At 44.6% G+C, this 17,135-nt stretch overlaps 2 protein-coding genes across 6 annotated transcripts in view; both read right to left on the reverse strand.

Annotated features, from left to right (window-relative positions):
- DOLPP1 (dolichyldiphosphatase 1) overlaps positions 1–16,478 on the reverse strand; it is a 23,238-nt gene extending 6,760 nt beyond the window's left edge. The window contains exons 1-3 of one of the 2 annotated variants that reach the window (XM_026059818.1): positions 16,277–16,478; positions 1,960–2,060; positions 130–214 (exon numbers count right to left, since the gene is read on the reverse strand). In XM_026059818.1, coding sequence (XP_025915603.1) covers positions 130–214; positions 1,960–2,060; positions 16,277–16,391 — 301 coding nt within the window. In that variant the 5' untranslated portion in view covers positions 16,392–16,478. Of the gene's footprint in view, positions 1–129; positions 215–1,959; positions 2,061–9,823; positions 9,915–16,276 lie in introns of those variants that run through there. The other variant, XM_026059819.1, reaches the window with a different exon arrangement.
- The window catches only part of MIGA2 (mitoguardin 2), a 43,070-nt gene continuing 42,388 nt past the window's right edge, over positions 16,454–17,135 (reverse strand). For all 4 annotated transcript variants that reach the window (XM_026059812.1, XM_026059811.1, XM_026059813.1 and 1 more), the window contains one exon: positions 16,454–16,665. In XM_026059812.1, the coding sequence (XP_025915597.1) occupies positions 16,465–16,665 (201 nt within the window). In that variant the 3' untranslated portion in view covers positions 16,454–16,464. The remainder of the gene's footprint in view (positions 16,666–17,135) is intronic.

The raw sequence follows: 17,135 nt of genomic DNA on the forward strand, positions 1-17,135 counted from the left end.
CTACACCCAAATATCCAAAGTCAACACGAGGCAGAGGAGAAAATACCCTCTGGAAACCCATACTACTAATGCTGCATTCAAAAAAAAAAAAAAAAAAAAAAAAAAAGACACAAATGGGCTATACTATACCTTCACAGGGCCGTGGCTCCCGGATAACATTTTTTATTAACCAGTTCACGCCTTCGTTGAAAGCCAGCCCTCCCAAGAAAGAGATCTGTGAAGGCAAAACAGCTGTGTCATCCTATTTAGGAGATCCAGCTACTTATCAGGCTTCTCTTTGTTGATAAAACCCCAAGTCATATGTTTCCAATTTTCTTTTTCGACCATTAAAAATCAACAGCCTCAGAATTCTCTACTTGAGAAAGAAAAGCATTTTTCAGCCTACTTTGCGTATCTGACAACACATTGTGTACACACAGCTCTTCAGTAAATGACTCACAGGAGGAAAAAAAAAGAAAAGAAAAATGACATCATATAGCAGTTACAGCCATTGCTTTAGTGCACTTCCATCAGCAAGTGCAGAAAATTGTATTTTCAAACAGGACAAGTTTCAAGGGATTATTACTATTATTATTATTTTTTTTTTTAACTGATGACCAACAGGGGGAGCGCACACATCATTATTTGGGTAAAAGGCTAAAAGGGTGGCTTTTTAGGTGTTCTGGCTTTTCCCCCTCTAAGAATATCTCCATCTTGAAACTGCCGTCTGCAGTTTACAATGAAAAGTTGTATTCTGGATTGTGGCAGGCTAGTACCACTTGTTTTTACTATTTAATTCCATAGTCCATATTCCGCCCCTAAATTATCCCTGCTGCTGTGACCAAATTCCTGTCCGGTGATTGTACTCTGCCTCCCTACAGCTCAGCCTTATCTCAGGTGACAAAGCRACTTTTCACTCTATGCCCTGAGCTATGGGCCAGTCTGCTGCAAGCCAGCTAGCAACTGCCTTGCTCCAGCTCAGCGGTGACTCCTCACACACAGAGCTGGGAGCTAACCTCAATACTGCTCTTGTTTACCAACATCAAACCAGCCCCTGTATTCAAGTGCCTATGAACCTGTGACAATAGTTACTCTAGCTTATTCTCTGTTTTGGGTCAACAAGAAACCTTTGGACTACCATAGCTTTTAACAGCTGCCTCTCCTAGCTATCATCAGCTTCGTAACCCAGAAGTCCCATTCTCAGCCCCTGAGCCACTGGTGCCGTGACACCATTGCCTTAGATCAGAAATCTGCCGCCAGAATTCTTTCACTGACCCCATTTTATCTGTCTGAGGGCAAATGTTACAAGTGGCTTAATACCTCCTAAAGGGAATTGAGTCAGGAGATTGATTCTCAACTACCCATCAGGACAGAGAGAAAGCATTATGTAGGACAAAAAAAAAAAGTCCCCTTCTGCTCATTTGGAAAGAAGCAAGAGTCTCTTCTGTCCCTAGCACTGAGTGCTTAGCAAGGAAGTGGTCCTTAGACAACTCCACTGCCTTGGAAATCTATGGATTTTATTTTACATCCCATTTTCTGCCTCAGTATGGCCAGAGAAAGCACATCCTACTGAGTTACAGACACTAATTCCTGCAGCACCTGTATGTTCTGCTCATCTTGCAAGAACCTACTAGTGCTATGATCCTACTGGATCTTGGGAGAGGGAAGAAATATTATTAATTTGTACTCTGCAACATCGTTTTTTGGTTTTGTTTTTTTAAAGTTTTTCAGCCTTCTCTCACTGATACTTGTGGACAGACAATGCCTAAAACATACCAGAGTCAGAAAGTCAGCAAAGGCTAGACAGTCTTGTCACCTGCTACAGGTGACAGCATCTCCTGCTGTTCTTTGACAGGAAGATCACTTTACCTAAACTTGCTCTTTAAAGACCCAATAAATAAAGTGAATACAGGAGCAGCAGGTCATAAAGAAAAAGATTATTGCCATAAGAAGATGCTGGGAGGRGAGAGGAGGACTCACCGTGTGAAGCTCCCTCTTGAATATGATGAGTGTTACAAATCCAACAATAATGAATATTGGACCAAGACTCAAATAAGCTAAAAGCTGACCAGAGAAATCACCTAGGGAAACAAAACAAACAAAAAAGAAACAAATCAGCTCGAACTTCACACATACTTGCCTGCCACCAGGACTTGGTGCCCCAAATCACTGGGAGCAGAGGGGTAAGCTCAACACTGCAGTAGGAGAGCAGCAAGTCTCCATTTTGCAGACTGGTTATTCCCGCTCCAGCCTGTGAGGAGCGGGGTAGGGAAGGCAGCAGTGCTCACACTTAGGTTTGAGAGAAGGGAYGAGAGGAGCTTGGCATCATTCAGCAGATATTACTGGCAGCCAATTTACAACAACAGCCACCGCTGGTGTGGGCCCATAGTCACTTTAATTCGACATAAGGACGGGCTGCTGTGAAAGAGGCAGCGTCTTTCTCTCCTCCTCACTCACATTGCCTCCCTGGGCCAGAAATTACCAGCAAACCCTCCCCAAACAAATCTTTCCCCTTCCCTTCCTAAAATGGGTTAGTTTTCAGCTCCCTAATCTGTCTCACCATGTGTCTGCACGAACACTAGCATTAGCAAAATGGAGAGGAATTAAATAGCTAAACATAGGGAGAGAGGAAGAGGAAAGAGAAGGGAGCCTGCTTTTCACCAGCAGTCACCAGAAGTGCCTGGGGGCCTCCACCCCGAGGAGCTAATCACCACCCAGAGAGCCTGGGAGCAGCAATGGGGCCTCACAAGAGGACCTAAGGTACCTCAAAACCATCCACTTTATTCTGAACGATCAGACGCAGGCAAACAGCAACAGTAAAGAACAGCTATACATTTCTAAGACTTTGTCTGTTTGTTCCCTGAAAAAGGGCGCATACAGAAGTATTTGGTGAGAAGACGTTAGCATGAACGCAGATAAACAGAAAGCTACTGGACTCATTTCGCTTTGAGATTGCGGCTCACCATCAGGAGAAAGAGCCGTCTACCAGCGAACCCTTAAGGGCAGCAGCCTCTCTAACAAATGCGGTATGAACCTAGGGAGCGGCTTAAGAGACAGGGGTCTTTCTACACTATATCTCAGAGACTAGATCTTCTCCATCCCATCACTGAATACAGAAGGATCAGTCCCCCCCCCACAAATTTACGATCTTTCCTCCCCCCTCTCAAAAGGGAACAGGATGCCTCCGCAAGGCCAAGCATTGGACTCATTCCTAGATCAATTCCACTGCAAGATACCGTGTCTCCACAACCCACGCACCACATTTTAAAACAGCACTTGGCGTAATGGACTTCAACCTCAGCCTCTCACTACCGCAACTGAAAAGTTACCGCACTGCTACAAAGCTYGCGCTGCTCCTGATGTTGCCACCGGGCTGTAGCTACCTCAGGTACCCCGCACAGACTCCTCTTTAATCCCAGACGCTGCATTAGATTTGGGAACCAGCTACATCATCAACAAAGAGAGTTTAGAAGAGTTTTAGTTTGAAATGCCAAGGAAATTGGGGCGAGCTGGAGGAAAAAACCCTAAGAGCACTGGGTTTTCATAGGAGTGAGGGCTTTTTTTTTTTTTTTTTTTTTTAAACCTGAGAAGCACACTGAATCCAAAACTCTTTTCCTGGAACATATGCAGCATTTACCCAGCTGTCAAGTGGGTGCCAAATGCTACCAAATCAGAATAGCACTACATTATGGAAACGCAAAACGGATGTAAGTGACAGTCTCAGTTAGCTGGCAGTAGAGAATCAGGCCTCTTATGGTTTTACACAAGTCACGGACACCCTACAAAATGAATCCTGTCTTAAATGATGAGGAAATTCATGAGCTAAGAGCCAACAGGCAGCCAAGATTAATCCGAAAGGCTTGAAAATGCTTTCCAGTAGTCTCAATTCCAGTGTTATCAACTAGAGATAATTCCTCATTCAGGAATTGCCATATTTCAGATCATTCACTCTGTTAACCCACAGTATATAAAGAATCTCTCTTTAAGACTAAAACCCATAGTTTTGTCAAGTAGAACCCAAACCAGATTATTTACCTTCTCAGGAGGATTCTGTTTCTTACACAGATGGTGGAAGAATACATAAGGAAGTAGGCTTAAATTTAAGTAGTATCAGTCGTGTCAAACTCAATATCTTCCACTACATTATCATATGATATCCCCAATAAATCAAGCCATCTAGTCCTCAAGTGCACACAACCTGCACTCGAGCCGGAGGACGAGAAGCAGAAGCCCTACCACCACTCCCAGCTCCTGCCTCCAGGCAGAGTACCAGGCCTTTCCTCGGGCAGTCTCACTCTTCACACAGTGCTCCCCAAACGTTTCAGCTCTGTCCGTTTATACTAGAGCAGAGAGAGTATTAATAGTATTTCGCATTATTGTAGCTAACAGCAGTCAAAGAGAATCACATTTCTAGAGCTGCTCCTTCTAGGTGAGCGGGCAAATAAGCCAGTGTGCGTTACCTAAAGGCAACAGTTTTGTTATTTCCTGGGAGCTACACCAGAAACTCACTAATACTGTCATAAATGTGTTTGCTAGATTAGCAGATTAAGCCCGGGCTGTACTAGCTAAAACAGCACTGAAACGACTGGAAATCCCCAGTGAAGAATGCAAAGTGAGCTCAGAGAACAGCCAGCTCCCATTGCCGCGCAGCACTCCCGGAGCCTCAGAGCACGGTTACTTGTGCCGCTTCTATCTACTCTCACGCTCCAGTGCGTTCAGAGACCTATTCCCAGGGAAAGAGCAATTGCAGGAACACTGACAGTGTGATGTCCAGTCAGATCTAGCAAGCAGGTTCCTCCCTGTCCCCCCCCCCTTTTTTTTTTTTTAATTCATTTTGCTAAACTTAAGAATTTTAAAGAAGTTCCTACAGCTGATAAGAACAAAGCCTACCAAAATCATCAAAACCTCTGGAAAGATGCAAGAAGAAAACCTATTTAATATAAAGCTTGCTTCCCCCCCCCCGCCCCCGCTCTTTTGTCCAGCCTTCCCCAGATACTATTTGAGGCTCAAGATGGAAATATACTTTTTTAAATATACACATACCTAAACCCAACTACCTCATTTTTAGGCACCCAAGAATGAACAGTATTTCCTCTGAAGCACACCATTTCTTCACACTTCATTCAGTATCTGCTTCTGATCTAATTCAACATTTTACCCAGGATCCTTTCTGCACCCAGTGGAAATAGCCAGGGTTTACCACATTAGCTTAACCTGCATGTAAAACAAAAATGTGAATCAACAGCACTCTAACCACATCCTACCACAAGATCTAGCTTTACCACTGCCACCACTGGTTCCTATTGAAGCACCTATCTGTGGCAGCTCTGCTGGTTGTATGTTCTGGATGAGATGTGCATGTGCAAGATGCACAGACAACATGCAGTGTTTTCACGTAGACCAGTAAGTATTCATGATGGATCATCATTTCTTCTACTTGTGCCACAGCTTGCGATACCAGGATAGGGACAGTAAAATACCTTCAGGGAGGCTTTAAGTTATGGCATAAAAGGCATACATCAGACAGGAAAATTCCGCAGTAAGATCAGACTCAAAACCTTTGGGGGGGGGGGGGGCGGACACAACGATTGAACATATCTGCTTCCTTCAGGTATTACTTAGCTATGAGATGAGCCCTGACTGGTCAGCTGCTGCCCCAAACAGAAATCACAACGAGGATTATTAGAACAAGCATCATGTAGGAGCTACACATGCTTGTACTGAACAGCTAAGCAAAAGTACACACAAAGCGTGAGTGTGTGCGCCTCTGTTCGGATTCATCTTTTCACCGATTAGTTGACTCGGCACACTTGGATCTTCAGCTCTGCCTGTCCTCAGTAAATCATCCTTCCTATATAAGAAAATAGCAAGATTCTGTCCTTCAGCAATGAAAGGATTTATCATGCCAGGTTTCTCTTCTCTTTTCTCCCCTTAAAGAGTTACGTCCCATAAAAGAAGAGGTCCAGAAGGTCCCAGAGCTTTAAGAATCCCAGCTGCACTGAAGAGAGGAAGATTTTTTTGTTGTTTTTGTTTTGTTGTTTTTAAATTTAAAAATCCAAACAAATTGGGAACTCGATGTTTCTCCAGTGAAACTCGCCCTATGGACAGGAAGTCATTGAAGATGAGTTTTAAGGCTGCAAAGTCATTCCATGCAAAGTAATGCACACGGGAAAAAACAACCCTAATTATACATGCACACTGATGGGATTTAGTTTAGTTGTTATCAAACAGAAGATCCTGGACTTGGTGTGAGCTGATATCATCAGAGAACAATCCAATGCACTGTGGCAGTCAAAAAGGCAACAAGAACATTTTTAAGAGAGAAAAAAAAAGTTGCTGCTGCAACACTGTAAGAATTTACTATGTGACTCTGGTCACACAATCTTAAAAAAAAAAAAAAAAAAAAAAAAAGGTAGATAGAAAGGGGACAAAGACAACCGGTATAGAACAGTATCCATTCAAAAAGTATTGAACTCAGATTTTTCAGCTGAGAGGAGGACAGAGAGGATATAACAGTCCCCTAAGCATCATGAGTGAGATAGAGAAAAAAAAAGGACACTAAAGCATTTGTTATCTCTCGCTGCACATAAAATAGAAGGCGTTCAATGAAATTAGTGACCAGTGGACTTAAAAGCAGAAGAAACAACTTTTAATTAAGTTGCAAAGTTCAGTGCCAAAGATACTGAGGAGATCCAAAGTGGAAATGGGTTCAAAGAGCAATTAGACATATTCACAGAACACACAGCTTTTACAGATCAATCAAAGGACATAACTGTTCTGATGCAATCGCCAGCTGATTACTGGAAAGATATACAGGGAAGGATTACTGCTGCATACCTGCTCCTCATACCTTTTCCATTAAGCATCTGTTACTGACTCCTATCAGGGACTTAACACTATGCCAAATCACCTTCTGGTCTCACCAAGTACAGTAGCCGATATGAACAGCTCCAGGACCAACCGTTTCCAAACATGGCATCAGGACAACATCTTTGAAGTCTGTCCTCTTAAGCAACATGCTTTAACACACTGTCAAATAACGTCCTCACTGTTGTTTTCTTCTCTCTAGGTTTGATATCACTAAGTTTTCAGCTAGTCCTCGAAGACACCATTGCTTAGGCCAGCTTGCAGTTGACTCTACCACAGTGTTTATCTGCTGCTTCTCATTTGATCTTGCTCAAAGTTGACACTGCAGAAAGCCCCAAAGGGCTGAGCAGCCGCACAAGCGGTAAGGATGGCTGTTCAGTGTTTCATACTATGTCTGAATTATATCACTATTGATAAGGAAATGTTAGATAAAACGGGGAGGATGAGCACCCTTCTGGGGGCACCTCTCCCCTTCACAATTACAGGCAGAAGCCTAAGGGCTGGCTTCATCCAGGAGACATGGAAATCAGCAGCGACTACTTTTCAACACAGGGAGAGGGAGCATCACTCTCGGCAAATGAAAGCTGGAATGACAGCAGTTCTGCACTGGAAGTCTTTAAAGAGAAGAGATTTTAAGAGCCAGTTGCCACAGCGGCTCAGCATGCTGCACACCCGGCCAGCAGCCTCGCTGGGATCAGCCAGGAGAACGGGGCGGGGGGGGAAGTCTGCCACACAACGGCATATGACATGCCAAAACAGTTTAATAATTTATGCTGGTAGAAGCAGTATCTGTTTCTCATTCTGACCCCTCTCTATCAGCACAAGGTTACATTAACTCCATTGCACCGAGCATATTGCCAGCATTATTATTTTATAAACACATATTATCTAGATGCTTTATGGACCTAGATTTAAGCCCTACACAGACAGAACCCAGTTTTTTAAATAAGGTTAGAGCACTTTTTTCAAGTCCAGATAAAARTATCACCCAACATCTTACCGCAACTCATTTTCCTAGACCAAGCGAAGTAAAGACACTTCTGCATCTCCAGCTTTTTTAATGCTATAATCCTTTGTCTCCGCTTTATGGGCTTCCATAATTACATGTTTTATCCAAGACCAATATAATACTAATTCCCTAAAAACATAAGCCTAATCTTGTTGGCAATTCCCCCCCCAGACACACATACACACACACTCAATTATCTTCTCCATTTTGCTTTTATAAAAGCAAGCAATACAGACAGAAAATAATGGAGTTACATTACAGCCCTTAAGAGCTGACAGATAACCCTCGTGGAGCAAAAACCTGCCCATTCAAACACCTTCTCTTCCAAAACCAATCCAACAAATAGTATACAGGACACTCTGGGTACACTGCCAGAGCTGGCTAAGGAGATGAGATGCACAGATGAACGTATCAGTGCTACTGGAAAGATTATTCCCCCCCCCCTTCCTCCCCCCCGCCCAGTTCTCAAGCCTTCACATTAATATATTTAAGAAGGGAGAATGGCAGAAGAAGAATGTACAAAGGGAAGGAAAAATGCAAGAAAGAAAAGGAAGTGTAGATCTTTCATATAAAGTGTCACAGAAACCATAATAAAGCAGCCATATTTAGGAGAGAAAACTGTACTTTCAGTGCCAGATTTTTTTTAGTGTCGTCATGCTGCAAGGCTTGTAGTTAAATGGGTACTTTCAGCCCAGAAGATCCCTAAGCACTCTAGAAGCTTTAGGTATTGCACTACTGAGAGAAGCTTTCATCAGGAAATAAAATCCAGCTATTGAAACAAGACATGCAGCAACACTTTATGACAAGTTAGGGACTTGATAGAAGAACTAGCAATACAGGGAATTGTCTCAACACTGAACCTGGTTTTGACCAGACTGTCAGGACTAACACTCTGACACTTCACATGCTGCTTTTTCTGGTATTCTTTGATTATAACAAGCAGCCAAATACCAGGTTTTTTTCCATCTTACCAGAAGAACAGTACAGCACAGGCATCACACCTGAAGAGGAGCTTGCAGAGATTACTGTTACGAACAAGAAACTACTCAGACAGCCCCCATCTGAACAGTGACCCAGCTTGCCCTTGCACACTGGGACGTCCAGCGTTCATCCTCCCACAGCCTGGGCTGGGCCACGGGCCGGCAGCGCCGAGAGGACAGGGCACAGGCCCTTCGCACAGCCAGGACAGCCCGACCCACAGGCGACCACCACCCTCCCCGCTGCTGCCCGGCCCCAAACACGCTCGGCCACGAGCCGCCCTGCGAGAAGCCCGGGGCTGCCTGTCCTCTGGGCGCCTCCCGCCCCGCAGCGCTGCCCAACCAAAGCACGACATCGCCAAGGCTGCTGCCCGCGCCGACTCCCGCGGGTCGAACAACCACCAAAGCGGCCTGGGAGCCAGCCACCCGGCACAGCTCCCCGGGACACCACAGGCGCCGGGACCTGTCAGCCCGGGATGCAACGACCCGGAGCCGCGATGCCAAGGGGCCGGCAAGGCCACACAGGCCAGGGCTGCAGAGAGCAGCACGCCACTGAGGTGGGGCGGGCGCTTCGAGGCCTGGCAGCAGCTGCACGTGGTGGGACAACGCCAGTGGGAGGCGAGGCAGCGCTGTGGTGAGGGGAGGGCGGCAGGGGAAGGCCTGGCCGGGCCGGGCCGGGCGTCCGAGCCGGGCCCCCCCTCACGACCCCTTCACCACCGGGGGGCTCAGCAGCCCCTGGAGCCCAACGCCTCGCCACGGCGCATGCGCAGCGCCGAGTCCCCACCGTGGCTCACTATTCGGCAGCGAGTCCCACCGCCCCAGTGCGCACGCGCGCCCCACCGCCTCAGGGCGGCCGCTCAATGGCTCACTATCTCGCAGCTGCCAGCCCGGCCCTCAGGGGTGCCGTGGAGCGGCGGGCGGGGCCCGCCGCCGGGAGCGGCGGCGCCGCCGCCACCGGGAAGGTCGGGCGGGCCGTGAAGCGGAGCGTTACCTGCGGGATATTCGACGTGAGTGAGGGAGACCGGCCGCCATGGAGCGGGGAGCGAGCACTCTCCGACTGCGGCCATCTTACCCGGATACCGGGCAGGGCCACCACAGCCAATCGGAGCGCACTTAAGGGGCGGCGCGACCAATGGGCGGGGGTGCTGAGAGCGGTGGCCCAATAACACGGCGCGGCAGGTGAGGCGCCGGCCAACCCACAGCCACCCAATTAAAAATCTAACCCGGGGAGCAGCAGAGCCAATAGGCTACCAGCATCGCTGCCCAATACAGGGGGGACGCAGGTAGCGGCAAAACCAATCGGGAGAAAGGCGGGCGTCAGTTCCCGCCCTCATTGGCGAAGAGGGCGATGCAGATTAGCCAATCACCAGCTTGCATTCCCGCGTGCTCTTAGCCAATCAGCAGCACGGCTGGGGCGGTTGGCACGGGGGGCTGAGGAAGGGGCTTGTTGGCAACGCGGCGGTTAAAATGGCCTCCGCTTCCCTCCCCTCCCCCCGCGGCACCAGCACCACCCTGAGGTGCCACGGCCTGGCCAGCCCCCAGGGACCCTGTGCCGGAGCAGGGCTGGGGGTGTCCAGCGCCCACGGGGTGAGGGCTGCCCTCCTGCCTGTCCCCCTCACAGCCCCGCGCTGTGGGCGTCGGGCTGTGCTACAAGCCCCCTTTCTTGTACTCGTCCTGCTCCCATATCACGGGTCTTTCCCCCATCCCACCTTTCATCCCTTCCACTAAGGGAAGGGCTGGGGGCCTGGGAAGGGAAAGTTTGGGGGATGGTAGTGCGAGGAGTTGCTTCCCCTTCTGCTCCCCTTGACAAAGAACAAACCAAAGAATAAAAACCAAACCATGCCGGGAACTTGTCTTCCTCTCACATCACCCTTTACAGTGGTGAGAGTTAAATTTTTAAAAGATAAATGTTCGTTTTATAAATTATATTGTTACAGATAATAGTACATAGCAAGATTATTTTGCATGACACATTCTGAGATCTGTTGAAAACACCTATTTTGTATTTAACAACAGGAAGAAGATGGATTTTTATAGCCACATCTACTTTATAGCTTTGTAAAGGACCAGCGGCTTTTTGGGTAGCACATGTGTGTACATGCATGCAAAAATAAAGCATGAGCCGTAGTCCCTTGCAGAATCTCAAGAGAAAGGAGGCTGCTGCTGGTGATACTCTGTGTCCTTTAAAAAGTATTGCAGAGGCCTGAAAACACCCGGTTCAGGCAATATGGGTTTTACACCTTTGACCACTGAAAACACCCACTTTCAAGACCAAATGGAAATGAATCTTTCCGTATTTTACGCCAGAGAATAATCTTACCTGGGGGGCCTGAGCAAGAAGCAGAACGCAAACAGTGCAGCACTTCAAAAGAGAGATATGTTAGCAGCATTACACAGAAAAGCCTGTAGAAGGCAAATATGCCTTGAGACCAAAACCACCAAAGTTCATTCAAGTTAAAGAAGTTACAGAAAACAAATATGCAAGAGTAGTGCGGGAAGTTACAAACATCGGTAAGAGCGAAAGGTTTGCTTTTGATTTTTAGATGGCAAGAAAGCGCATGGGCTAGAATTTCTATCCCTTAACCACATTCATCTTAAAGTAAGATTTCAGAATAGAGAGAACGCACCGTCTTTTCCTACAGTTGTAAGATACCTGTTTTCAGATATCAATTACGATTCTGTCCAATTAATTTTAACTGCTTCTTAAAATTGACACTCTTCCTGGCATTCCAAAAAGAAAAATAGCATTAAAATCGTATTATTTGGAAAGAAAGAATAAATATTTACTGCAGAAGTTGGGTTCATTTCAGAAGACTGATAAAAAGGTAGCATGAATGATTTACTGCTTTCATTATTCAAGTTAAATAAATCTCCACCTTTCCAAGCTATTGAAAGTGCCAGAATATAAAGTTATGCTGGCAGAATGGATTACATTTGATCTATGTACCATGACAAGTACTGAAAATTGTGGGCTTCATTGCTGTATTCACCCACTCCTTCCTGAATATAAGAATAAAGTGTCAATACAAAGAGCAGCCTTTGCTCTGTTCTTTCAGCATAAGAAGGCATGAAGCTGCTCTGAAGATGTAATGAGTATACAGACTGGCACCATGGAAACGATGAGAAACTCCCTTTTTAACTCTTCCAACTGACATTCAGGCTGTGGCATGAAACAAAAATTTTCCTACTCATGAACGTTTTATTTGCATATATCATAGTTCATGACAGGTTAACTATAATGCTAACGAAGGCTTTTTTTTTTTAGTGTATGGATGAAATCTTAATCACTGTGGAAGCAAACAACTTATCTGATTCAATCTGGTTTCTGTATCACTTGAAAAGGAAAGTATTTAAACATACTGTAATTGCTTCAAAAGAATAAGAAGATGAGTTTCCTGCAGAGCTCAGCAGATGGGCATCTCTGATATCAAGCCACAGTCTTTAGTCTGGGTTTCTTTCACATAGTTTGGGAGCCTGCTAAGTGTACTATAAGAAATTGGACAATGTTTAAGAGAGTCTGCTCCTCATTAGCATTTCTGTTATCACTCTATCACAGCTGGCTAGCGTAGTACACGCCACACCCAAACACAATCAAACCACCACTGAAAAAGAAATCTGAAAAATGCAATGCCAGAGTTTTCAACCATTGCCAGAAGTACGATGAGTTTTATTTTCTAGCTCACTTCATCTAAAGACTTGTCTTTATAGTACCAGTAAGACTACCCATGCAAACAAAACCTTCAGAATTTACTTAAGTTTAGCATTTTGACTCTAAGAAGAAAGAGCCTTGTTTTATGCTATCTAACACGAGAGGTATCACCAGAACTGTCATCTAAATCAGAAAACTGAGACTGAGAGCTTATAGCAAGCTTCACTAGCAAATTTAGAAACAAAAAACAAGTTGTGAAGGAAAGTTTTATTTGACTTGTTTTAATGCCCACATCCTAAGATTAGAGATATTTAAAAAAAAATAGCTGCAAAGAAAAAGAAAGAAGCAAAACAAGAACAGATCTGTACACCTTTAGGAAAGCAAGAAAAAATAGGCACAAGTTTACATTCATTAGTTGCAGATATGGCAGAGGAATGTTCTGCTGAAGAAGGGTAAATAAAATTCTGCTTTCCCACCTCCTTGTATGAGACAGCACAAGTCATGCTCTTCAAAGCCACACTAGTCTCGTAGATACAACAAGGCAGTTTTTGCTCATAATTATTTTTATTAATATAACTGTGATTTAAAGATCATAAAGACCCTTTTAGAGCCATTTGGTGTAGTCTCTAAATACATCTTAAAGTATTGAGTAGGTGCTTTAACCACTAGTGAAGCTTGTTATAACAACCTCCACATAAAAATTGAAAGTCATGCATATTTGGAATCTGTTTAAGCATCAGAAACTATTGAAGGATTTTATTTTATAGCCACTAAGCCATTTTAAATCCCCATCAGTGTTAAAATCTTGCAAGTGTCAGCCCAGAATGATTTAACCCCTTGAGAATAAGGGTTCATCATAAAAGAGGCAAATACCTTATCTCTAGAGATTCTACCCAAATATCTATCTCATCTGCTACTAATACTGAAGAATTTCTTTTGCTCTAAACACAATATGCTGGTGAAAAAAAAAAAGATTTTGTAGTGATATCTTACTAAGCTGGAGGGCAGAGGGGTGCTCAGCCATAACCTTTTACTCTACCCTGCAAAACAGATGTGTGTGAGGTGGCTGCCATTTTGGCCAAGCTCTGCTCTGGAAGGGTCAGCGGGAGCAGCACGAACCCCAACTTGGGTTCACGTCCAAAGGAGCTTAATGCAGCAGGTCACTTACCAACCCCTTCAGGTCAGGGACAGCTTCTCGCCCAGGAACACCTCCTTTGAGCCCAGTGATCTGAACCGCATCCTTTAAAGCCTGCAGACACCTCTTTCTTTTGCTTTTCCTCTCTAGCTGCAATGCATTTTACCGGGGGAGGGAGAAAGAGCAGTAATGAAATAGGAAGGGAGCTTTTAGAAAACTTTCCCTTCTTCCCCAGTAAAGGGAAAATCAGTTCGTCTCAGCAGACATTCTTGGCTTGTGCAGGAACAAGTTAGTGTTGGTGGGTGGAGGGGGGGAACTCAACCTTCAAAAATCTCTAAGTGCTCTTGAGGAAGATTCCTCTTCACCTTCACTGGAAGGGTAGCATACCTATTTGGAAGAGGGGCTAAGGAAGAGAATAAAACGGTAATAAAAGTATCTTACTTCCATTTGATTGACTAAGAATTTACAGTTTCTTAGCTTAAAAAGCCATAAGGCAAGTTAGCATTTGCTTCATGGAGACCCTGTTTTAGTATCCTCTCCTGTGAGGATGTGAAAAGACCAAAGTCAGCCACAAGTGTTTTTGTCCTTCACAAGGCAGGTAGGCTGCCCCTAGCACCAAGACCTAAAGACATTCAAAGTAGTAAATAAATACACATAAAACAACTCTAAACATCTGAAATGAACAGCATTGATTCTTTAGAATTACAATCCAGCTTATTACATGAATCTTCACATTTTAGCATCTTCTTAACTACTATACAAAGCTGCTGAAGTTACTCTTTCTTCTAAACCAGCCATACAAGAGCACAGAGCACTATAAAATATTTTTGGCAAAGTAACTTGCTTTCAGAATTTAACATACTTTTGAATCACGGTCCACATATAACAGGTCTGACATACTACCACAACATCCTCTGTTTCTGCTTTCACTGCATGATGGCAGGAGCAAGACACCTCAGAAACCTCTCCTAGTTTCAATTACCCTCCCTTAAATCCTTCTCATAACAGTTTATTTCATGAAGCTTTACCAAGGACTGCTGTTCCTCTCTTTGCCTCACCATGTTTCTTGTTTATTGCATTAATCTAGTCTTCAGGATAAGCCACATCAGTGTGATGTGCTTGTAGAGCAGCAGGTGCTATATGCTCCACGCTTGGCTTCTTGCAAGAGTTTCAGGAGCATTATCTACTCATTTCACACCTTCTTGTTTACTTTTTCCCTGCTTATTTCCTTCCTGCTTTTACCAGCAGAATCCACTTTAGAGGTCTGAAGAGGGAAAAAGAAAAGATTTATATTCTCCAAGTCCATGCACTGACTTTCCCCTTCTACGGAAGCTCCAGATTCTTAAATTTTTCACTCACAAAAACATAGCTGGATAAGACTTATGCCTGTTACCTGGGACAGACACAAGGGTTAACAAATCACTTTGGAAAAAAAGTGAAGCCTAGTGTTGTGAAAGCCCCCATTTTCTTCTCCCTGAATACCTCCTCAATCTGAGGCTCGGATTTGGGGCCATATGCAGACTAAAACAGGAGAAAAGACAGGCAGCACCCTCAGCCTTCGTCTGTGGTATTACAATCAGAGGACTAAGCATATCACTGCAAATCTCACACAAAACCCAGGACTGCCTCAAGGCCAGCGCACTCAGATGCTGCTATCTTACACTAGCATCCAACTCAGCATGTAATCAAAAGCAGCCAAATTTCAGGTGCCAGCTCTGAAGTCATTATCATGACATTTAAGCAGAACCCTTCTCAGCACTGCAAGGACACACTACACATGCATTCAGTACCTACCCAAAACTACATAATGTTTTTTACTATAGACGAATTACATATAAGAAGTTGTTTGTTCTCTAGCAGCTTGATCCCAGCTCTCCAGCTACCTGCACACATAATCTTTTCCATACATCACATCCAACAGCTATATCTCTTACTGCCTTATACATAACAGCAATCGACACCACTCTATACCAGGTCTCTGCTTGTGTACTTCAAGAAAACTGTTACTGGCCAATTCTGAAATACAGCAAGGCACTTTGATGGATGTTAAATACTTTGTGCGTGCACAGGCAGGATACAAATCCATCCCCTCCTCACCCTAGTTTGTCTTAGAAGCAAACACAGACTTCAGCAGTCTCCTACGTGAGGATGACCACAGTACAGAGCCAGTCATCTGGCCTGCAAAGAACAGCAACACAGAGGGAACAGACCAACTCCCTTAGAGCTTCAGACTGGTTACAAAAGTCTGAATTTTACTTCAGTGCTTTAAAGAAGTATTTCTTCCTTGCTGGGAGAAGAAATCTCTGCTATTCACATTGCATGTGTTAAAACATGTAAGGTAAAATCAGCAGTAATGTCTGTAGAGACACAGCAGAGAAATAACATTAAAAATTCCCAAAGCAAACAAATCCCCATAAATTATCTTGGAGGACCTAAAGGCGAAGTGAAGAATTTACCAATGATGTTCCTGCTCCCCCATGTGATCATAAACATCAGGAAACATCTCCCAGATAACACATGGGTGGAACGGGTACATATGTTGCCCCATTCAAGAGAATGGGGCAAAAATCTGGGCCCAGGCAGTTCACGGTTCATATGACACATTAAAAACAATAATAATAAAAAAGAACAGGAAGGTGGAACAAAGAAGAAATTCAAACCATAAGCTGGCAAGTGGTCCAGGATCCATCCCAGCAAACACAACTGGCTACAAAAAGCAGAAGGTCCCACCAGGTTGCTGTGTGTTGAGATAGTCTTGCTGCCACCACTGACCATTGCAGGCAGTTTTAGCCACTTCTGGGAGGAAAAATGTCCTTGTATGAAACTGTTTTTCCTCCCCTGATTGACATCAGATGAGCTCTTTCAGCGGTTCATTTTCACCAGGAAGCGTGCCGTTCATCTCAATGGAGGTCTCGGTGCCCAGATATCCCAAGAGGATCTCACTGCGCCGCCGTGAGAGCTGCAAAATGTCTTCGGCCAGCGACTGAACTGTTGTGTATCTCACGTTGTCCAGGTCAAACATGTCCTTCAGGTATTGTACTATCTGGTGCTGCAAAGATACGAGGAAGGCTGACAGTAAGGAGACCTTCCCTTACACTTTCCAATACCAACTGCCTGAACTGCAGCAAGCAGAGAATCCCGTAAGGAATTTTGCATGTCTGCCAGCAAGTAAAGATCCACTTCAGGCTGTTTATTACTTCTGTGGCTAAACCACTCATGCCTATCAAACAGGACAGCAGAGCTCCTAAAGTCAGAAATGCAATACTAGTCTCTATGGCAATATCCACTGCAAACATTTTATGAATGCAAAATCAACCTCTCGTGATTTCATCGACAATAAAACAGGATTTAGGCTTTATGATCAAATGTGTAACTTGTAAGATGCCATGTACTCTTAGGCAACTTATTCTTTCAGAGTATGCATATATACCCTTATTCTTTTCCAATAAGGATGGTACAAAGTGATCTCATCAAACCTATTTTTGCTATCAGCCATGGTAAATCATGATGGGAATTCTT

Source organism: Apteryx rowi, unplaced genomic scaffold (genome assembly GCF_003343035.1).
Source record: "Apteryx rowi isolate R43461 unplaced genomic scaffold, aptRow1 scaffold_16, whole genome shotgun sequence".
Classification (NCBI taxonomy): Eukaryota; Metazoa; Chordata; class Aves; order Apterygiformes; family Apterygidae; genus Apteryx; species Apteryx rowi.